The sequence below is a fragment of the Solea solea genome, chromosome 16, assembly GCF_958295425.1.
Source record: "Solea solea chromosome 16, fSolSol10.1, whole genome shotgun sequence".
Taxonomy (NCBI): Eukaryota; Metazoa; Chordata; class Actinopteri; order Pleuronectiformes; family Soleidae; genus Solea; species Solea solea.
In genome coordinates this window covers 8975358-8998272 of record NC_081149.1, presented here as the reverse complement: position 1 = coordinate 8998272, position 22915 = coordinate 8975358, and the positions used below count along the sequence as shown (strand labels likewise).

Genomic DNA, 22915 nt, shown 5'->3' with positions numbered 1-22915 from the left:
CATAGTATAGTATGTCGTCCAAAATCAGTCAAAAAAGTCATAGTATAGTATGTCCTACAAAATGAGACAAAAAAGTCATAGTATAGTATGTTGTCCAAAATCAGTCAAAAAAGTCATAGTATAGTATGTCGTCCAAAAAAAGACAAAAAAGTCATAGTATAGTATGTCGTCCAAAATCAGTCAAAAAAGTCATAGTATAGTATGTTGTCCAAAATCAGTCAAAAAAGTCATAGTATAGTATGTCCTACAAAATGAGACAAAAAAGTCATAGTATAGTATGTTGTCCAAAATCAGTCAAAAAAGTCATAGTATAGTATGTCGTCCAAAAAAAGACAAAAAAGTCATAGTATAGTATGTCGTCCAAAATCAGTCAAAAAAGTCATAGTATAGTATGTTGTCCAAAATCAGTCAAAAAAGTCATAGTATAGTATGTCCTACAAAATCACTCAAAAAAGTCATAGTATAGTAAGTCTTCCAAAATGAGACAGAAAGTCATAGTATAGTATGTCGTCCACAATGTGACAAAAAAGCCTTATGATAGTCAGTCAGTCATCAGTCATCATCTACCGCTTTTTCCTCCACCAGAGGGTCGCGGGGGGTGCTGTGCCAATATCAGCTACATCGGGCGATAGGCGGGGTACACCCTGGACAGTTCGCCAGTCCATCGCAGGGCCACACATAGATAGAGACAAACAACCATTCACTCTCACACTCACTCCTATGGTCAATTTAGAGGTAAATTAAATGTGCTAACCACTACACCACCGTGTGGCCCCCTTATGATAGTATGTCGTCCAAAATCAGTCAAAGACTGAGACTGTCACTTTTACTTTTTTGGCTCATTTTGGATTACATACTATACTATGACTTTTTTGACAACATACTATATACTATGACTTTTTTGACAACATACTATATACTATGACTTTTTTGACAACATACTATATACTATGACTTTTTTGACAACATACTATATACTATGACTTTTTTGAGTGATTTTGGACGACATACTAAACTTTGAAATTTTGGTGCAATTTTGGACAACTTTTTTGTCACATTTTGGACAACATACTAAAATATGACATTTTGGACGTCATACTAAACTATGACTTTTTTGTCATATTTTGGAAGGCTAAAAAACTGAAACATTTGTAAAGTGATTTTATACTTATATGAACCTACAAAATGATAGTTCATTTTTTTATTATTTTACTTTAAAGATTTGTGTGTAGTTTTTTTTAATGAATGAAATAAACTTGACAAACAAAAGAAAATATTCAATTCATGCTATGTTATTGTCTTTAATGTTACACACTGGATCTTTAAGTGTCAATGAGAGTGAGGCGGGCACCACAAATGTACAAGAGAGCTGCACTTTATTAGACACACAATCACAGCAAGTTATGTACAAAAGAAGGCAGGTTCGACTGCCCGCTGTCTTCTCACAGGAAAAACACACACATTTCTCACAGAATATCATGGCACCCACACTAATAAATTAGTATCTTCAGTATCAGTAGGCTTTTTAAATTTATATATCATCATATAATAGATCTGTTTTCTGTGTTTTTAGTTCTTATGTCACACTACTCTACAAATGGGAGAATCACTCTGTGGAAAGGTGACTTCTCTGGTTGGGGTGCGTTCAAGCTTCCAAACCCTCGAGACATTCAGCACTCTCGGTCACTATCATCATCATCATCATCACCATCATCACAAAACATCACAGTAAGACTGAAACATGCCTGTGTCACAGATAACCAGAAATAAAACACATCTTCCTTCCATAGAACAGCTTCCCTTCTTCTGTCTCGTTCTCATTTTTTTTGAGAAAACACGTAGACAACAAAGGGTTTCTTTTCTTGTTTTTTTTTTCAACTGCACCGTGCGATTGCTTGAAACTATACATGCATTGTTTTTCTATACAACTTTGTACCCATCGTCGCCATTACAGGTGATTCATAAAACATCTTTTTGTTTGACATAACAATTTTTGCTAAACTCGCTATAGGAATGACTCGGCGGCCTATTTACAAAGTCACCTTTGTTTTTCCCGCTATTTTTGATGCCAGGATTTTTGAACATCCACACATTCATGTAAAAATCTCATCATATTCATACGACAGAGAGAAAGTAGGTTCATTATATATATATACATATAAAAAAGATACAATGGCAAAAGGAAGATAGTAAAACGGCACACAAATCAACACACAGATTCCCTTATTGATCCGTCACGGTGGTTTTAGCTTCACTGCTACTCTAAAGTCACTTGGGACAACGAAGTGGAGCAGCATAAGCACGAAAATAAAGTACTCCCACCTGTTGAAATGATTCAGAGCGTGTTGTTTCTGAATGCGCTCACTTTGCTACTGTTCCTGTCGGCATGGAAACATGACACGGAGGAAAATTAAAGCCTTTTTATCTTGTGTCAAAGCAGCAAGGCTCCACATGAAGCCTTCAGGCATAATAATGGTTCTTTCACAGTAGTAGCAACACCGAGGGTTTTTTTTTTTCACCATCTCCTCTATTAGTAATACCATTTTTAAGTACAAACACAAGATGGGGGTGAAGAAATAAAATAATTCATTAAAAAAACACAAGAAATTGTAGCAAAATAAGCCTCTAAAGCACAGGCACTAGTCCAGAGTCTAACACCTTCAAGTTTACCTTTCGCATCAGAAACGACCATTTTATTTTTTTGGGACAAGGATATTTCCGAAAAACTAAATTACACAAACATACATAAAATAAAGAAAGTCCTAGAACTTCAGAGTATATTACAGAGGCTCTAACAGGTATCTATACAGATATTCTTAAACAAATATAAAAATGTTCTGCATATGAATAAATAATCTCCGTGTGAAATGTTATTATCTCTCTCAATGACTCTTAAAAAAGAAAACATCTGTACAAAAATGGTCACTAATATATAAAACTGAAGAGATGATGACATTTTACAGTATATCATTTTATTCTAGGCCTATATTTATATTTATATATATATATGTATATTTGTCACACTTTTTCTTCACAATTATAATGTCATACACACAAACATCTCACTTGGATATATTTATATATGTATATCGTGTTCTATGTTTCGTTTCAAGTTTGCATGAGTTTTTCTGCCATGTCTGAAAAAATCACAGCTCACTAACACTTCTCTTGAAAAGAAAAGAAAACGGAAAGGAAAAAGTTTCCAGGGAGCACCGTCACGCAATTCTCGCAGGGTTTCGTCTCAGGTGTCACTTGGGTTGGGGGGCTGGAGGGTGTGTGGGGGGTGTGGGGGGGGCGGGGACGCGACCAAGCATGAATACTTCCTCGCCAGCGCTCACCAGACGCCAATGCAGCAAATTCTGAGAGTTATGGATTTGAGTGTGGAACAGCATGAGTAAGTGAATTCCTTTCATTTGACTTCACTCAGTATGAAACTCGGGGCTTGAACCTGCCTGGCAGAGCTACAGTACAGAGCACCTGGGGCGAGGCTTAATTCGATGTGCTTTGGACTTGCAGTTTTTGCACGTTCTCGGAGCCGAGGGAGCGTTTATAGTCAAATGTCGCCGGTGCAGCCACACACACACACACTCTGCATTTCAAGTGCTGCAAAAAATAACATGGTGTAAAACCCTTCTTTTTTCTTCTTTGGATAAAAAGTGTGGTTTTGTCATTGCTGTTGATCCAATACTGTGAATGACGAGATCAACTCAGGACTTACGAAAACAAATATTTAGAGGCACTGGAAAACAAAAAAAACACACTGATACAGGTCACAACTAAACAAACAGACAAAAAAAACCAGGCAGGAGTTTCTCAAAGGGCATAAGCAATGTCTTAGTAAACCCGAATAGCCTTAATCAGACCTGATATTAACATCCATCCACACTGATCTGATCTAATACATCAAAAATGATCAGATCTGGCTTCAAACATGTTAAAAGTCCAATTTTAGTCGGACTGAAGCAATATTTTGGTTTTCTTAATGCCACACAAACACATTAGTCTGACTAAAATCGAGCTAGTCTTAGTCGGACTAACATACCTGGATAATGCAGTTAACAGTGCGATTACTCCTGCATGTATATGCTTAGTCAAACTGGAGTCAGACTTGGCGTTCTGCGCATGCACCAACATTTCCTCCACTGGTCTTTGACCCAGAAGTAGAAACAGGCGACGTATAAACATACAGAACCACAGCACGATCCATCTCACCGTCCATCGTGCAGCTCGCTGTTTGTTTTTCTGTGACATAAAGGTCAACAGGAAACTGATTCACTGCGCACTAGCTTATAGAGAGATAAGAGAGATTTGTTGTGTGTATGTCTGTGTTTGAGTGACAGGGAGAGAGAGAGAGTGAGAAAAAAGTGCATGAAAGCTCTACTCATGAAATAAGATTTTTACCATTAGAAAAAAAGTTACAAATGGCAGTGGCTACAAATAAATTAACCGTGAATCAGTCGATATCAGCTGAGGACACGGTCTCGAATGTGTCCTGAGGACGGATTGTCAGTCAGGATGCTAATACCAGGTGTGAAAGGGGTAAAAAAAAAAAAAAAAATTGATAATTACATATAGCACTGTTCATAACTGGAGCCCATTAAGCATTGTCCCGGTAAAACCTTGCCAAACCTGTTTTAATTCCTCACTAAAGATGAAGCAAAGTGAAACAAGGGGCAGGGAAATAAAACAGCCATGTTTTCAAACCCTTCCTCTCATCATCTTCGGGTCCTTTTTATATCAAAAGCCCTCTATCAGTGGAGGAGAAGCAACTCAGAGCCACCCTAATTAAAGTAGCCTTCAAACACAATTAATCCACTCTCTCCTCGAGCCGCCTCCTCTTTGACATGGGCACACGTTTTAATCTCAATGGCCCAAAGAATCATAAAAAAAAAAAAAAATTACCTTGTTGAAGCTACGCTACTGTTCCTTGGATTTTTTTTTCACTTAGGGAATCATGAACATGTGCTTTACATAAAGTTATGTCACTGCGGTGCATTGAAGGCCTCACACTCATAATAAATGTTTCACGTTTGAGCATACAGGCAAGAAATAAATCAATTAATTAATGTGCTATAATTATTTCCTTCTTTTTTTCGATTTAGGGAAACATTTTGTGCTCGAAAACTGTGCTTGATTATTTTCTTTTCTTTTTTTCTTTTGACATCTAAATAAGTGCTGTTTAATTTTTCGCGCAATTAAAACACTTGAGTGAAAGATAAAGTATCACATTAGACAATAAGGCCTGCTAATGAATACAGAAAACACTCTTTAAAGGGTGAAATCTCATTCTGGTAGATATGGTATAAAAATCAAACAAACAAACAAACAAACAGGATAAAGCAGAACAAAGTTTGTGCTTCTGCAAAAAAAAACACAACAATTTGTGTTCACAGGTGTGACAGAATGTGTGTGTCAGTTGTAGCTGGATGTGTTCGAGTCTTTGGGATGATTTGTGATGTCAGGTGCTAAGATGCCACAGCGACCTGTGAGATGCTACTGAAGGAACATCCTGATTGTCATCATTTACTAGATCGTACACACACGCACACACACACATACATACAATATTTTTTATAACATTTTCTATTTTTGTATACATGATTTGCACTTTTCCCTTCTGTTTGTCTCACTGTGCGCCTAACTGTGCCCGCTGCAGTGTGCTTTGTATGAATAATAGTGATTTAATAATTTAAATTTGTATAATTTCTCATAGTTAATCCATCTTCTTTTTTTCATTTCTTTTTTTAAAGGAAAATATGTATATAGATATTTAAAGAGTTGGTGTTTTCTCAGAGATCCGGGACAATTGTGTAAACTCTGTTTACAAACAGAGGGGAAAATCTAGCACCAGTTCAGAATGTAAAACATGTAAAACACGTGATGTGAGGAAAGCCACAAATGTCCCTTGAACACGAAACAGCTTGAAACCACAACCATCAACTTGATCTACTTGTTGTTGATTTTTTTTTTTTTTCTTTTTTAGTCTCTCTGAGCAGGCTCACGCTCTGCTGTGACGCAGGTGAGCGAGAGTAAATTATTATCCAGAACACACACGACTACAGGACTCACTTTGTGATTATTGCATCCTATTTTCTATGATAAAAGTCACAGTCAAGATAATTATATTGTATATATCTACTCTGCTAACCACCCACTTGAGTGAGGGTATTATATGAGATCGGTGCTGTCAGTGAATTCCTCCAGAAATCCTCCAGCTGGTGGGAGGGAGCCCCCGTTTGTGCGCTCTCTAGCTTTGGAACTGGCAGTATGACTGTGTATGAGAACTTTAGAGAAACTGTGGAACCAGATCAGAGTCCGAAACATGTCCGAGAAGAAGAAGATTGCAACTCCATTTACAGTATGGTAGTTCTTTTTCGTGAATACACGGTGACTCATGAGGCCTGAAAAACAGAAAAGAAAAGGCCAAGAGGCATCTTTAAAAAAAAAAAAAGGTGTGTCCTCCTCCTCGTGCTCTTCCTCTTCTTCATCACAGGGAGTTGCCAGGGGTAACGTGCCGGCTGTCAAAGCTTCGGCTGCTGAGCTTGTGATTCTCAGAGGAGAAGGTGAGAGGACTCGACGAGGGAGACAAGGACGCAGTAGGGGTGGTGGGTGAGGAAGATGATGAAGAGGAGGAGGAGGGGGTAGCAGCAGGAGTAGGGGAGGAGGACCGGCTGCCAGACGGAGGGAGGGATGAGGCTCGCCGCTCACGCAGGAGCCGGTGCTGACGGAGGGTGGAGGAGAGGAGCAGGGCCTCTGCAGTCAGGCCGGAGGCACACAGACTCGCCAGCAGCGCCTTTGCTTGACTGGAAGAGGCCGTCAGCGATGGTAGCGCCCCCTCCTGGGGGTACTTCCTCAATCCAGGGGCGAACACTGCAGATGAAGAGGGCACTCGGTTGGGGAAAACGCCCGTTTTGATGCCAGAGAGGTGTGGCTCAATACTGCTGCTGCTGCTCCTGTTGATCCCCAAGGCCTTCAGGTAGAGCAGGGACACAGGAGACAGGAGAAGTGGGGAAGGCAGGGGTGGAAAGAGAGGATTTTTCATGGGCCAAAGGGGGAATTTGTGGAAAATTAAAGTCTTAAAAATGGTCGTTGCTGAGCACTGTCACCTGCAGCACCTTCCCTTACTGTTATGGTCAAACATGCCCATGCAAGCATGCTTGCACACACACACATACACACTCACTCACACACACACACACAGAACAGGATTCAGTGTAGAGAAAACAATCAGATGTGAAGGCAGTTGATAAAGAAAAAAGGGGCACATAGGTTATGTGCCGCTCTGTCGTCAAGGAGACATGAAAAAAAAAAAAAGAAGGAAAGAAAGAAAGACGGGAGCTGAAAAGGCTGGACACGCAGAGGTCGCTCACTGCTGCAGGGTCACGGTTGCAGGTCGGGAGATGAAGGGTCACGCAGGGTGAAGGGTGTGGATGAGGTTGTTTCCGCAGGAGGAGGAGACATGTGGTGGAGGGACAGAGGGCGGGTCAGGGTGAAGACACAACAAGAGACAAACACAGGAGATTGTTATTCAGGTTGCCATCATGTGTGATGCCAAGCAGCTCGCATCTTTATATGCATGATGACCCGACACAACTTTCAATCATAGGGTGCAACAGTGAAGGTGGTCAACTGCAAATGAGAGTGTTGACCATCTTTATTTTGGCACTTTTTAAAAAAAATGATTGTTACCCGATAGACAGACAAGCTGGTGTTTCTCAAAGTCAGGGAAGGATCTCTGCTTGAACTGCGACATTTTAAGGATGTTACTTCATCGGACCCTGAAGAAGAACTGGTCCACTTTGCTTCAAATTCTACAAAGTGCAGCAAAAGTACCCACAATCCTTTGCACGTATATGTTTTACCAGGCACAAATGATGTCATGTCCCATATTTATGTTTTCCTCGTCTCTGTAGCACCAATCCTTGACTTTGAAAAAACACCTTGTTCACTGTCTCCTCTTTGGTCCCCTTCATGTAATCTGGAAATAGCCAGCAGGTGGCACTGTTCCAACACATGAAACTCAACACAGTCACAACATGTACAGTATTTGTCTCTCTTTAACAAAGTGTAGCCAAGTTCAGTCCAGGAAATAGATAAAAAAAAAGTTTTTCTTTATAAAGTTTCATTTTTTATTTTTTTTATTTATGGAGATAACAGAGGATTAGTTCTGTATGGGAGGAGAGCAGGTGTGCGTGCCTGGACTGGGGAGGTTTTCACCTGCTCTATTGCTGCCAGTCATCCCCAGAGAGCAGAGCTTCTGGCCCACACATTTACTCTGCTTTGTGAGCATGGCAGAGCAGGCGCCTTTCATTTCTCACACTCCTGCCAAAAAACGCTCCCTCACAACCTTCACCTCATCCCCAGCACCTTTAATTAGCCCGGTCTCGCAGCCAGAAGTAATAAGAGGCCAAATGGGAAAATAAAAAAAATAGGGTTTTTAGTGGCGTGACAAAAGCGATTCACATTGTCATGCTTTCCCTTGATCTGAGCCAAAGCAAATGTGGAGAAATTGTGGTTTAGAGCTGTCGGTTCTTATCCAGCACATTGATATGAAGGATCCTCATGCCCGGGACGCTCTAATGCCTCTAAGTGAAGCTCTGTTGAGCAGAGAGTCCGAGCACAGCGGCGCAGAACGCCATCAAAATGACTCTGTTAACTTTTATACGCACAGATAACATCAGCGCCAACACTGACAGTGAACAGTTAATGCTCCACTGATAAAGTCTGTTTCTCTCTAGAAATATTTTAAGGACTGTGCTCATGAGGAAGTGAAGAATCCAATGTTTCCAACCTTTATTGACTTGAACAATGATCTGCAATGACGTGCCGACTTTGAAATTCTGGGCAGATAACGATGTTTGAAATAACAATATTGGTACGAATACTTAAGCTTAGCATTTTGTTTTATTTGTGTTAGTCTTTTGTGGTAGGAACTTAATGGAATTAAGTGTTTTGTGTGTTTGACATTACATTTAAATGATCACAAATTCAACGATTCATGCATTCATTCAATGCTTTATCCTCCGCATGAGGGTCATGGGAGGGCTGGAGCCTATCCCAGCGGACAGGGCAAAAGGCGGGGTACGCGCTGGACTATGAGTGGGTCAAAATATCGATTTGGTGATATATTGTTGTTCTTCCTCGTGCAGTGTAAGGGCAAATATCCATATTTGAATTCACAAAATTCTCGAACAGTCCCTGCCAGTTTCAATCGTGGGACGTCGCTACTTCATGTCTCCAGTAGTGTTGTAGTTCTCGAGATCGGTCTTGGTCTCGAAACCGGTCTTGAGACCACTTTTTGAAGGTCCCGGTCTCGTGTCGGAATTGACTGCATTTTTACTCGGTCTTGTCTCGGTCTTGGACAAAGCGTACTCAGGATTTTATTTCAAGACCGGTCAAGACCACAACTGTGGGGATATCAATAAATTGCATGTGCATCATTACTGTGATTTTGCGTAAATCGTATTGCTTCGGGTACAACCAATAACTTTTTGTCACTGTTAACGGCTGTCACCCCTGTGACAGGAGAAGAGGCCGTGAGAAGATGTCAGCCGACTCATCTATAATAAAATGTGGTTACCTGAACCATAAAGACTTTTTGTGCATAAATACCTCCAAAAGAAAACTCAGCGCAACGTGTAAACTCTGCAAAGTGACGCGAACAGAGACGGCTGGGACCACGTCCAACTTTTACTGCCTCGGTCTTGGTCTTGTCTTGGTCACGACCCCTCAAATTCTTGGTCTTGTCTCGGTCTCGACCCCTCAAAGTCTTGGTCTTGTCTTGGTCTCGGTCTCGACTTGGTCTCGGTTTAGGTAGTCTTGACTACAACACTACTGCACCCTATAACTCTTTATTGCAAGGAGCGATATTGACCAAATTCACTGTACATGCACCTGGTTTCCTCTACTGCTCATTCTGAAAAGGCAGAGATCGTAACCCCTACCAATCCAGAGTTATAGGGTGCAGTCACTTTTCAGCAGGCCCTGCCGAAAAGTGACTGCACCCCATAACTCTTTATTGCAAGGAGCAATATTGACCAAATTCACTGTACATGCACCTGGTTTCCTCTACTGCTCATTCTGAAAAGATAGAGATTGTAACCCCTACCAATCCAGAGTTATAGGGTGCAGTCACTTTTCAGCAGGCCCTGCCGAAAAGTGACTGCACCCTATAACTCTTTATTGCAAGGAGAGATATTGACCAAATTCACTGTACATGCACCTGGTTTCCTCTACTGCTAATGCTAAAAAAGACAGAGAATGTAAGCCCTAACAATCTAGACTTATAGGGTGCAGACACTTTTTGGCAGGCCCTGACGAAATGTGACTGGTTATTGAAAGTATGTATTTTTCCCAGATGAAAATGACCAAAATTTTACACTTTACACACTAGATTTGTTGTTTTGTTTTGGCAAACATTTCTAATTATCTCTTAAAATCTGTATGCAAATCAGCTGGCTTCCTTGAACATTTGATGAAGTTTACAGCAGAAAAATCTGCAGGATTTTCCAACACGTCTGTGTTCCGTGTTCATCTGCTTCAGTATCCTGATTTAAAACGATTAGTTGGAAAGATTATTTGCCTCGTCCATCTGTAACTTAAATTGTCAGGATCTGTGCTCTCTCTCTCTCTCTCTCTCTCTCTCTCTCTCTCTCTCTCTCTCTCTCTTACTTTGAAGTTTGAAGACTAATTCAAAGCTACTTCAGATGCAACAGCTTGTCGAAAAAAAAGCAACAACACCGGATTCTCAGCATCGTGACTACACTTCGTCGACCGCTGCCAGAAAATCTGTGCAGTTGTTCCCGCCAAGTTGACACTTTTATTTCTTGAAAATAGAGAAGTAAAAGAGACACTATGAAATAATACTGCATAAGTAAAATATAATAAACAAACCAATATCTCACAACCTTTTTTAAGCAGCAAAGGAAATCCTAAGCTTAATAAATAAAAGCTGATATTGTTTTCTTTGCCTGTGTTTAATTACTGCTGGGCAGCTGACTCAATCCATTACTTTGACACTGTTTTTGCTGTCGCTAACACAAGGTTAACTGGCTAAATCTGCTTCAGAAACAGAGGGACGTGATCAGCTGCAAGGCATGAAATGCCATAGAGTCATAAAGGTTTTACGGGGCAAAGAAAATCAACAAAAAAACACACCATTATGAAGTAAAACAGACTTGAAAGAAAGGGTGGCTTTTAGGAATGAAATAAATGTAAATTATAAAACCATCTCACTTTTTATCTTATAGTACTCTTTTATTAATTAAGTGCTTACTTTACATGTGGTGACTGAAAGCATTTCACGACACATTGTGCTATATATGACTATGTATGTGACAACTTTATTTGAATTTGAATTCCTTCAAAGTGAAAAGTAAGAATTCAACTGGTGGACAAGGAATAACAGGACAATCACTTGCTGTACCAAGAGCTTGGCACAATAATGTATTCATTTTATGACTCATTTTATGACTAATCATGGATGTGACTTGTATATAGTAAAGAATAATTGCATGATTTATTTACTTTACTTTAAACATAATGGGATGAATAAGGCTGAATAATAATAAAAACATTTTTAATAATGTTAAGTTTGCTCAGGTTTTTAGTTTTTTCGCGACACTTTATTTCATATTCCTAACACTCAGTCTTCAAAAATTCACATTTTCACTACATTTGCTAATAAATTATGTACATTTCCCCTAACTATCTCTGTTACTCGTTACTACCGAATAAACTGCTTTACACTACAGTTTTGCCATTTACCTATTCACACATGCTGCAACATGGGGTCAAGTGTCTTGCTCAAGGACACATATTATAGACCAGCAGAGCCAAGAATTGAACCCACAGCCTTCCAATTGAAAGACAACTCACCCTACCACTGATCCACCACTCAATCCTAACTCCTCGTTTTTGTAATAACTTTACTTAGTGACTTAGCGACATCAACTTCTACCAAAGTAATTTTCTGATAAGATATTTGCACTTTTATACACGACTGCTAATACTAAGCTTTATGATGCTCTGATTTACCGATAGATTATGAATGTACCTTATGGATGTACTTCCTGTGCTTGTTTTTGATAAACCTCGTCTTCAACTTCTCCCGACTCGTGCAATAATCGACAGCCTGATCTCTCGCTGCGACTCGCTGCACCTCATATTTCAAAAATGCCACAGATGACATTTTTTTTTTTGACTAATTGTGAAGACAGCTCAGTGTTTTCCTCTCTAGGTTTGGGTCACTGTTGTTATTTGTCATGCAGTTGCAGTTTTGCTGCCACCCTAAACAGCTTGGCGCCGACTTCCCACGCTGTCAATTAGCGCTGAATGTCCACTGTCACTTCGAGGGTAACGCTTTCGCACAGTCTGAGGACAGAGAGACCGAGCACTGCATGCAAGTGTCGTACTGAAATAATAGGATTAGTGTTACTTCCGTCAGACAAGTGTGGAAATCCACTCTGCTTTGGAATAAAAGACAATAATAGGAGGGGGAGAAGTGAAAAGGGGAAGAAAAGGGGCAGCTTTTGTAGAATGCAAGTGGAAGAAGGAAAGGCAGACACAAAAAAGAGGTGCCATGAAAAGACGTAACCGTGGTGAAAGATAACTGCCCTCTTTACATTGAAAGATCCATGATTGCCACTGACTCGAGGGGTAATTATGACATATCACTGCGGAGGTTCCTTCCAATCTTCTCTCAGTCTGAGGTGACCAGCGCTTCATTATTCCCCTCCATCGCTCAAATCTCTCCCTGCACCTGACGCACTTACTTCTCTGCTATCTTCAAGAATGAATTTGTGTGAATGGCCGGTGCTGCGCGAGGCTTTAGGCGCACTTCACTGCTCCTGTTATTTTTCAAATTACATTCACATTAAGGTTTTTCTTGAGCACAGGCAAGGTGCAAGAATCGTCCTTTGGCTTAACCGGACCGACATGCTTCAACGGTTCAATTTCCTGGCCTCCAGAGTGCAATCTAACATCCTTATGTCCAGTCTTTTCAAACGTTCATGCAATAAAATGCCCGGCGATTAAAACGCTCGCAAAAAAAAAAGATTAGAGTGTGCAGAGTGAGCTTTGAGGCAAATGTAATGTATATAAACTCGTGTGTAAAGGCAGGATTTTAAACGTTTTCAGACTTCCTGAACTCACAGTGACCAGGCTGACTTCATATGTTTACATTTTTAGGAACTAATAAAAGGAAATTAATATATGTTAATGATAATAATAATAATGTAACTTTGATTTTTAGTGTTAGTCATTTTTTACCCATCACAGGGACACAGAGCCAATAGAACATCAATCACATGACAATGACTTGTCCTAAATTCATTTTTACTCTTTCCGTCAACTGATTGTTTGGTTTTACCCAGTTTTGTGTTGTTTTACTACTTTTACTTCCTGTAACATTATAATGTAAATTAAGCTTATTATTATTATTATAATTATGTGTCTTCAACATCAGAGAATTTATAATTGTTCAAATAAACCAGTTTGAAATTAAATTAAGAAATAATAAGCTAATCTCGGAGTGTTTCACAAACTGTGACCATTATACATTGAGGAGTAAAGTGTGGTGTATAAATCTCTAGGGGGCGCCACAGTGGACGATCCGCACCTTTAACTTTGACAGAGATTTTACGTCGGATGCTCTTCCTGACTCAACCCTTCCCTTGGTTTGGAACAAGCAGTACACTTAGATGTGGCTGGGGTCAAGATACAGTGTCCGGTTTACAATGACCGATGGGGATTGGGTAATTTGCTCAGATACAAGCCAAGTTCTCTTCCCAGCTTCACAGAGGTTAAAATGCACACATTCATCTTGCTTTAAAAAAAGATCTAACTTTTAATATAACAATTTGTCCCAATGTGACGAACAAGGTCTTTAAAATGTGTGAGAAATGTTTTTAATACTGTTCCAAAACTAAGGAACTCTCTTATTGTCTTCCTTTATAACAGACACGGCTCATTACCTCCCTTTGCCTCAACTGCAGGCTGAGCACACAGTAATAGCCAATGCCTTTCAATAATGCTCTCCATTTTTTTTATCATTTTTATACCCCTATTATTAAGTCTATTTTAAAGACCTGAAAAAAGAATATGTCTGTGGCCTGGACTGGAACGGTGCCACAAAAGGCAGCAGCCAATACTGAGCGTAACCTGAAACCTGAAACCTGTGATACGCTCCGTCTACTGACTTCCTGTTTGTTTTAAGACTGATTTTAAAGCTTTTAATGGACTGGCACCATCCTCCTCCATTTTCACACCTCAATTAAGGCGTCTAAAACTCCTCTGAAAAGTTCTGATCAATGTTCCACTTCAAATGAAATCTATTAACTAACTATCAAACTTTTGAAATTGCTTTTAAAGACCCACCACTTTTTTATCTGGATGGATCTGTCTAGATTTGATCAATTTACCATTTCAATAGTTTACTATTTTACTTTTTTAATCATGATTTACTGTGTTTAAAGCAGTTTTTGTACCATGCTGTAGTGACTGTTGCTGTTTTCAAACATGGTATTGACTGAAAATGACAATCCCATCCCAGCTGCACACTTGCTGCCAGATTAAGCTGAATATAAAGACAATACCTGCTGCTGCTGCTGGCCCTGCATCTTCAGGAACTCCTCCCTCTTGCCACCTTTAGTCTTGTCTGTGCTGTTCTGCTGCAGGTGCTTCAGCTTGGAGGTAGCTGAGGAGTGGAGAACCTTAGTAACGGCGGGACTATTTCCTCCCTAAAGGAGAGAATAGATAGAGAAGAGAGGAGAGGAAGTGTTAAACAGACCGTGGACACGCAGTATCAGGAAGTTTCCTCCTTTAGTTTCTCGAGTTTACGCCTAAGAAAGACATAAACTCTGTGTCGTGACTGATTCCAACAAGCACATTTGCAGAGCTTCAACATCTATCAAAGAAGAAGAGAAACGCAGCATCTGATCCGACACTGCGCAGACTGCCATTGAAATCTTTCCAGCTGAGTCGCTCTGTCTTGCAACAATTTGCACAAAAACAAACACACGGGGGGGAAATTTCCACCCAGCTGTGCCTTTTCTGCTCACAGAGACATTAAGTGAAAGGAAAAACTCATAAAAGATTAGCTGCAGTGATCTCATAAGGCAAGTCTTTTTTCCTCACAAATTAGGCTGACATTCGAAATATTGACACAAATATAAAACTCAACTCTTTTTTTTTTGTTTTAAATGTCCTGAAAACATTCATCATTGCCAGTGTGAAGTATGTGAGTGCACAAATAAATGTTGGACAGCACTGGTCCATGCTGAAATGAAGAAGTTGAGAGTGATGAAATAATGTGTCAAGAAGCAGTAATCCTAATCCGTGTCCATGGGAATGCGCTGTGGCTGGACATCAGAGGGCTGAAACTCGCTGTGACAGTGTGACTATCAAGCGCTGCAGTCCTGCCCTGAGTGGGTGGTTTACATTAAGAGGCGCGGAGAACGCTGCGCAAGCTGTCAGAGACGTCTCGGCGCGGTGGCAGCCGAAACAGCGACGCAGTTTTTTTGATTATCACTACTTTTTAGCTGAGTTGCTGACAGGTGGGGTGGAGTTGAAAGGAGGCTACTGGCAATGTCTGGTAATGGAGTTCAAAACGGAGTCGCTAGATATTACACAATGGTGTGTTAGAAGTGATTCTGGCTTCTGTTCTCATGACGGTTCAACAGCGGTCAACTCCTAATGCTGGATTCAGTTTCTCATCTTCTAGACACAAAGAAATCTCTATTAAACATTTGGTTTATCCTATAATGATGTGACATAGTGCACAAAAAATGCATTTAAAGGTCCAGTGTGTAATATTTAGGAGGGTTTATTGGAAGAAATTGACTAAACTACGTCCTTTTGGGTTTGACAAGCCCAAAAGGACGCCCTTTAGATGTACGTACATCCGACAAGGGCCTTGCTATACAGAGGCTGCTATCTTGCACTGCTGTGTTTCTACAGTAGCCTGAAAGGACAAACCTCCCAGAGAGTCCATCCTTACTGCTAAGCGAAAGCCACCGTAGTCCCCTGAGGTTACAATCTGCAGCCTCACCATTAGATATCACTAATTCTTACACACTGGACCCCCATAAAGCACAAGAGTTGATGTACAGAGTCCAACAGTTCTAAGGGGAAAAACACAAGAAGATGAAAGGGAAGGGCAGAAAATTAGAGGAGGAAATAAGAGATGTTTGTATCATCTATGGAACTTGCTTATTTCCATTTAGAGAAACAAAGTGTACAGCACGAGGACAGATCACTGAAGGAACAATTAACAATATATCAGCTCAGCAGGACCACAGCTCTGGCACTGATCACAGAGCACGCGAGACAGGAGGAAGTCTGGTGTCTGTCCCCTCTACATCTTTTTCAATTAGAGACACAATTTTGATGCCGATCAAATTGGGGGAGCAAACATCAGACGCTTGAAAATTCCCAGCAAACACCCAGAGTAAGGAAGTGATGAAAGAAAAGAAGAGGACATGCTGCTTCAGAGCAGGAGTCTGCACAGCGGGCGTAAGAAATGAACCTGGACTGATGCTGCGCTCGCTGATGACGGCTTGGGTGGAACCAGAGGCTTCTTGGTCTTTGGGTACGGACTTCCAGTCACCTGTGCCGGCGCCATTCTGACGGCTGTGTCAGCGTAGAGCTGCTCCGCACTCGGATGGCCGCTGATCTCTATCAAGGTGTTCTCCAGCTCTCGAATGGTCTCCTCCAAGCTGTCCAGCCTCTTGTAGGTGCTGCGGCGCACGTCTGCTGTTCTCCGACTGGCATGCCAGTCCACAGAGCCTCTGCACTCAGGAGTGTTTTCTAAACCCTGCTCTGCCGCAGGAGGTTTCTTCTTTGTAACAGTGTTGTGCTGGAGCCTCAGCGTCCTATCCCCTGTCTCTATTCCTCTCCTCAGAGCCTCCACCAGAGACTTCTGCCTCCCAGAGCCAAGGGAGGATTTTATTCTGGGTTTGGGTACCGGCTTGGAAGAATCCAGAAGGGAATTCAACAGCGTATAAGCCTCCCTGACAGTTTTTTCCTCCCTGAAGAGCACAAGGAGCGGTCTGTCTCCCAGCTGAGCCTCAGGGACTTCTTTTGTCTGTGGTAAGATGGTCAGAGTCTTTATAACTTCTCCTAGAGTCTTGATGAGGTCCTGGGCCTCAAGAGAAGACACCACCCTCATCTCCATCTCAGTCAGCAGCAGAGCAAGCTCCTGCTTTAGCTCCACGTCCTGCTTCTCCCGCTGAGGAGAGCTTCCACATGAAACTCTTCCCTCTGTGAATTGAGCCTCCGTAGTATCTTGAGATGGAGTCTCCTGCGTGGAGGCATTTCCTAAATCTCTGACAGGCTCCTCTGCAGAAGTGTGCGAAACCGGGGAACACTGTGTCAACACGATGTGGGGGACAGGAGACAAGCCACTTCCCTATAAATGAGGAGAGCACTTGAGCTTTCAAAGTCAAACACATCGAAGTAGATTTAGTTTCAGCAAACTTCAACAACTCTAAGTGAGAGTGATGCACACTGTATAATAAGACAACCAAAAAAAGAGTTAGTAATGTGTACTATATTTCTAGAAAGATCCCTATAAGTATAAAACTATCACACACGTATCAACCAGCTGAAGAGCACATTTTACATTATTCTGAAAAAGCAATGCATTCTTTGCAAATGTAAGTTGTACTATCTTTAAATTGTTTTCTCCTGGGAGAAAAGTTACATACACTTCAAAAACATTATTATTGTGTTGTTGATGTTCTTGACACTGCTACCATCTTACTAATGTATCATCCTATTATAAGACACTGTTTGCAGGAGAAGTCATGGATAGGTGAAGGTGAATATGGTGCAGACAAAAGTATTAATATTACAGCTGTTATTGTTTATTTATCTACTTTAATTTATCCTCTGCTATATATTCTATTTCATTTTTATTATTTTCTAGTTTATTTCTCATTTTTTAACTCTTGTACTAGCAGAACTGTGACAGAGTGTCGGTGCTTTTGTAATGATGTGAATTATTTTCTTCTTTTCTTTCATCATCATTCACTATTTAATTTATTCATCATTTTTCTCTTCTTATCTGGTTTGATGAGAACACTTGATGCCATGTATACAAAATCCTATATCCTATATAACCTATTTTTTCTTCAAATAAAAAGTTTAATCACAAAACAGTTTTTCTATTATGACTTAGAGCTTCTCCAACTGCCGTTCAAAACCCACAATGAACTAACCAACTAACTGGAGCTCCTACTTTTCTGATGAGTATTATTTAATGATATTTTTAATTTCTAAATACAATATATGGCAACACTGATTATACTGTCTATCACATGCATGTGCAATAGTATAAAAAAGAAGCATTAAAACCACTACTGAGTACATTGTACGACATATTCTGCAAGTTTTGGGTTAGGATTCTACAAACCCCGACTTACACATCATTAAATAAGTGTGAGATAGCATTTGTTGTGTTCATTTAAGAGATGGGAGAAGGGTCGTGAATGGATCCGTCTAGAAGCTGAGCAGTGGCTCAGAAGGAGGATTCCAGTTGTAGAGGGGTTAAAAGGAAAAGAGATTGGGGTTTAATCAGGATCAGTATTACCTGAGTGCCTAGGGTCTGAGAAGACCTCAGGTCCAGTCTGTAGGGGGATTCACTTTCCCCACTGAAAGGGCTAACAGGCAGGGAATTGGATGAGGGTAAGGTGAACCTGTTTGGGGCTCGCTCAAACAGCTGGGAAGGGAAAAGGGAGGTTAAAAAAAAAAAAAAAACAACACAAAAACACAACCGCGACTGAATAATCAAAACCAGTTGCCGCCGACTCATAGTTCAACTTTCAGGCAGGCCATCTCAAATGCACCCCAAGCAGCCATCAGGGTCCATCTGTCAGACTGATCTGTGAGCCCTGGGTGATGATGTGTGTGACTGAGCAGTATGTGATCTCTGAGCTCACCCACCGCCACGGGGAGGGGGGGACATACGGCACCTGCTGCTCGAACATGTGGCAGGGACAATAAGCATAATCTGAGCACACACACTGTGTGCGAGTGTACGCTTGTAGAGAGAGAGAGAGAGAGCCAGTGGCAGATTGTGATTGTAACATTTATAATAAAAACTGTTAAGTTTCCGCAGTCGTTTAACACCAGACGACTGATTTCATTATCACACACACACACACACACACACACACACACAGCCCTGGTGAGGTTTACCTCCAATTCAGCAGCGATTTTATCCTCCTCTCCTTCCTCCTTGTCCCCAGAGGCCAGTGTAGGAGGTGTCGATGCAGGACGAGGGTTTTCAGACACAGCCCTCCTCAGCTTTACATGAGGCTTTTGTATTTCAGCCTCCTCAGATTCAGACTTCTACGATCGCAAATATAAAAGAAAAGAAAATGAGTCCAAAAGCTCAGAAACTGAACAAAAATAGTCCTTATTTCTACAAAACAACACCTCACCATATCTTACCTTTATACTTTTACCAGGAATGAGAGGCTCTCCACTACGGGAGGTTATGCTCGGGGAAGATGGGAAGCTACGTCGAGGTGGAGGTGGAGGAGGAGACTTGGAGGGCTTTTCTGTGCGATATCGAGGCACTGTAAGCTCATCTGGAACAGGAAAGAGTGCCAGCATACTGAGAAACATCTTGCTTAATATGTTTAAGATGATATTAGTCGTACATCATGAGTAAAAGCTGCCTAATTTGGTACAAAATGCAACATAGAAGGACATGAAGGACTGTAGAACGACTGTATTTTTCCATCAAAGTCCATTAAAAACACACTCTTATTATCTGGAAAACAAAGCTCTTGTTCTATAAAAGTGTCAGTCTGCCAAAAATGGTATGACTTGAAGCACGTACCAGAGCCACGCCTGGATCCCCCGTCTTTCCCGGTGAGCTTGTGCTGGGGCTTGCTGACGCGGTGCTCTGGGGTCGCTGTCCCACTCTGCAGATTCTGAGAGGAAGTTGTTGTGTTGGAGGCGGGCTTAATCTGCTTGGCAGCAAAATCCAGGTCCGGAATTGCCTTCATCAGCTCGGCCTGGGTCTCCTCCAGCAGCCGGTTGATGTCCTGAGCGCTGTACTGGGTCAGACTGGCCCGCTTCTCCTCCCAGTCCCGCTCGGCCGCCTGTGGATTTGAGAACTTGATCTAAACACTTCATGTAATGTCACGGATTACAGATTACGTATAGCAGGTGGTGGTGGGGAAAAAAAAGTCATTCCTACCAGTCGGACCTCCACGGACAAAGCTTTGTCTGCAGCAGCACGGCGCTCCAGCTCTTCCAGGGCTTTGCCCTTGTGGGGAACAGGTGGATAATTGTCCTTGTGAGGGCCAGATGGGTTTCCGTGACCCCGGCTAATGCTGGAGTGGGGGCTCCAGTTAGAGAGACTGTTGCCTCCTCCGAGGTCATTGATGGTGATAGGTGAGCTAGTGGGAATGTCAAAGTCTGACAACTTTCGCAAGTCGTCGTTGTTGTGCTTCAGTGAAGGACTGGAAAAGTCCTCCTGCTTCTTCCAAACCCCATCATTCGCTTGTCTGGCAAGGCATGGAAGATGAACTCGTTAATAACATGAAATTTAACACTAATCTGACTCATTTTCAGGGGGTTGTGATGTTTTGAATTATTCATGATGTCAGGCATGGATAATCAGGCTGGACAGGCAAGTCAGGCATGAATTATCCATAACTAAAACATTTGTTGCTGAATGTTTAAAAACCTCCAGAGAATTAAAAACCTAACTGAGACCTGAACAATTGAACACATTTTAGTTACCAAAAACTTTAATTTGAGATATGAACTGAACCAGAAGGTGAGGAGCTTCGAGTAAACACACAAGCCTAAGTAGAAAATAGACAACATCAACAGCTAAAGGCCACATTTTATCAGTCCACACTCACTACATTAGTTTTAAAAGCTTCTATTTTAAAACTCATGTGACTAAAAAGAGCCTTCACCACAGCAGCTGGCCAAATTAACTTTTATCAGGTTTAATGCATCTTCAGGGATTCTTCTTTTCTTTTTTTTCCATTCCTTCTTTGAATAATTAGTCTAATTAGTGATAATATCTCATCACTCATCCCTGACCCTGAAGGTCTGTCTGTCTGTCCATCACTTTTTATGAAAATTCATAAATCGCTGACGGAAAAAATGTGACGTTTCCTTCAACTGATTACAAGTGGGCAAGTTTCCATGCGAGGTAATTTTAGACAAATCTCTCTGCAACTGTTGCTTTGTACGAGGTTGTTGAACAAAATGCTCGTGTTAATATTTAAAGGATCAATTAAAACTTGTTGGTCTCCGAGGACAGATCTAATATTAAACACACACAGACTTTCCTTAATAGGCTTTTAAAAGTGGAGCAGATTTTGATGAACTGTTGCTCTCACATGGAGCAGGTCCAAGTTGAGCGCTGTGAAGAAAGATTTGTGCTGAAATGTGTTTCCCTCTGTCTGACGTGAGCCAAAAAAACAGCAAAAGTGAAATGTGAATATTTTGTCTTGACTGCTACATTACTATGTGCCACCATTCTTTCTTTCTTTTTCTTTCCCTTTCTTTTTTTGTAGGCTCATACTTGCGCATGGTGGCGAGGGTGTCAGTTATAGTCTTGCAGCGTTTCAACAGGGCGTCGAGTCTGTGCGGCTCTTCTTTCAGGAACTTGACGGCCTCCACTTCTACCCTGAGCACCACCCGCATCTTGCTCTGCAGGCCTGGGAACTGATCTGCAGGAGAAAGCGTGTCCGTTACAACAAATCAATTATTGTTTGTCGAAGTCAATGAAAGACCTTTAATGTAATCAGACGGAACATTTTTTAGGTTACTGTAAATGAACAGGGGAGTTCATTAAAAGCAAACTGAGCAATCTGAGACTACTGTACTTAAATAAATGTTTGGCAAGAGCGGCTGCGGGTGACTAAAAGATAGTCTGTGCCTTGGTGACTAATTAGTGCAACATAAACTGTCTGCCAGAGTCTTTCCCTGTGCACAGAATGTGACTCACTTTTCAGCTCCGTGAGTGTCTCTCCCACTTTTCTCAGAACACTGGCCTTCTCCTCCAACTCCTGCACCGACACGAGCTTGGGGTTGACGGATGACTCCTTCTGGATCTCCTCCACTGACTTCTCCAGATCGCTGAGATAGAACAGACAGAAGGCTGAACACCAGGGATTCCTCTGCTACACATTAATACTCCTGAATATTCATCTCAAAACTATTCTGTTTGAGTACAGGACGGTAACACAGTTCTGGACAGATGAACTGGGGGAAGCGCAGGCTGCTCTTTAAACGTTTCAGTGCAACAACTGAACTGAAAACGTGGAACAGAGGAGTCGCACAAATGTCAATTTGCTCAGCTCTAATATTTAGTCCAATACATCTGCCTCCAGTAATGTACGAAATCAAAGTTATATGTATAATTAAGCAAAATAAATTGGCCATTAGCCAGGCTGAATAACACACACTGATTAGCAGTGATCTCACAGTTCAGCCAATTAGTCTGTGATCAAAATGCAGCTCAGAGACGGAGAGATTCAGCATCTACTAAAATGCTCTCAGTGAAATCCAGGAATTATAACGCCGCCGAACATATCTGACTATTAAATCTCAAGGTAGATCACTGCTCTGGTTTTCGCAGTCACTTCAATTAGCGGCTGGACACTCTCGTATTTCCGATCTTAATAAGCATCTTGCTCTATGCCGGGCTGAATTACATTTCTTCCTATCATTGCGTCACCCTGTAAGTCAACTCATTCTAATTATATATGAACAGTGGTGCTTAAAGCATTATTAAATACACGATACAATCAACTTAAACCACATAACTGTCAGTTTGCATATCGAACCGGAACCAAATAATCCCTCCACTGTGAGGTTACAGACAGATTTTGTGGGACTTCAGTGATTCAGTGAATTCTTGTTCTTCCTCTGTTGTTAC

At 41.2% G+C, this 22915-nt stretch overlaps 2 protein-coding genes across 3 annotated transcripts in view; both read right to left on the bottom strand.

Moving 5' to 3' along the window:
* Positions 1-1359: 1359 nt before the first annotated feature.
* LOC131475162 (uncharacterized) lies at positions 1360-7053 on the bottom strand. Its single transcript, XM_058653063.1, has one exon. The coding sequence runs from the start codon at positions 7040-7042 to the stop codon at positions 6488-6490; it is 555 nt and encodes a 184-aa protein (XP_058509046.1). The 5' UTR covers positions 7043-7053; the 3' UTR covers positions 1360-6487.
* Positions 7054-7286: 233 nt separating this feature from the next.
* Positions 7287-22915, bottom strand: part of srcin1a (SRC kinase signaling inhibitor 1a) — a 107263-nt gene continuing 91634 nt past the window's right edge. Inside the window, exons 13-22 of one of the 2 annotated variants that reach the window (XM_058653061.1) lie at positions 21983-22113; positions 21557-21704; positions 20210-20519; positions 19847-20111; positions 19453-19592; positions 19198-19350; positions 18590-18718; positions 16526-17407; positions 14595-14738; positions 7287-7372 (exon numbers count right to left, since the gene is read on the bottom strand). In XM_058653061.1, coding sequence (XP_058509044.1) covers positions 7367-7372; positions 14595-14738; positions 16526-17407; positions 18590-18718; positions 19198-19350; positions 19453-19592; positions 19847-20111; positions 20210-20519; positions 21557-21704; positions 21983-22113 — 2308 coding nt within the window. In that variant the 3' untranslated portion in view covers positions 7287-7366. The remainder of the gene's footprint in view (positions 7373-14594; positions 14739-16525; positions 17408-18589; positions 18719-19197; positions 19351-19452; positions 19593-19846; positions 20112-20209; positions 20520-21556; positions 21705-21982; positions 22114-22915) is intronic. The other variant, XM_058653062.1, reaches the window with a different exon arrangement.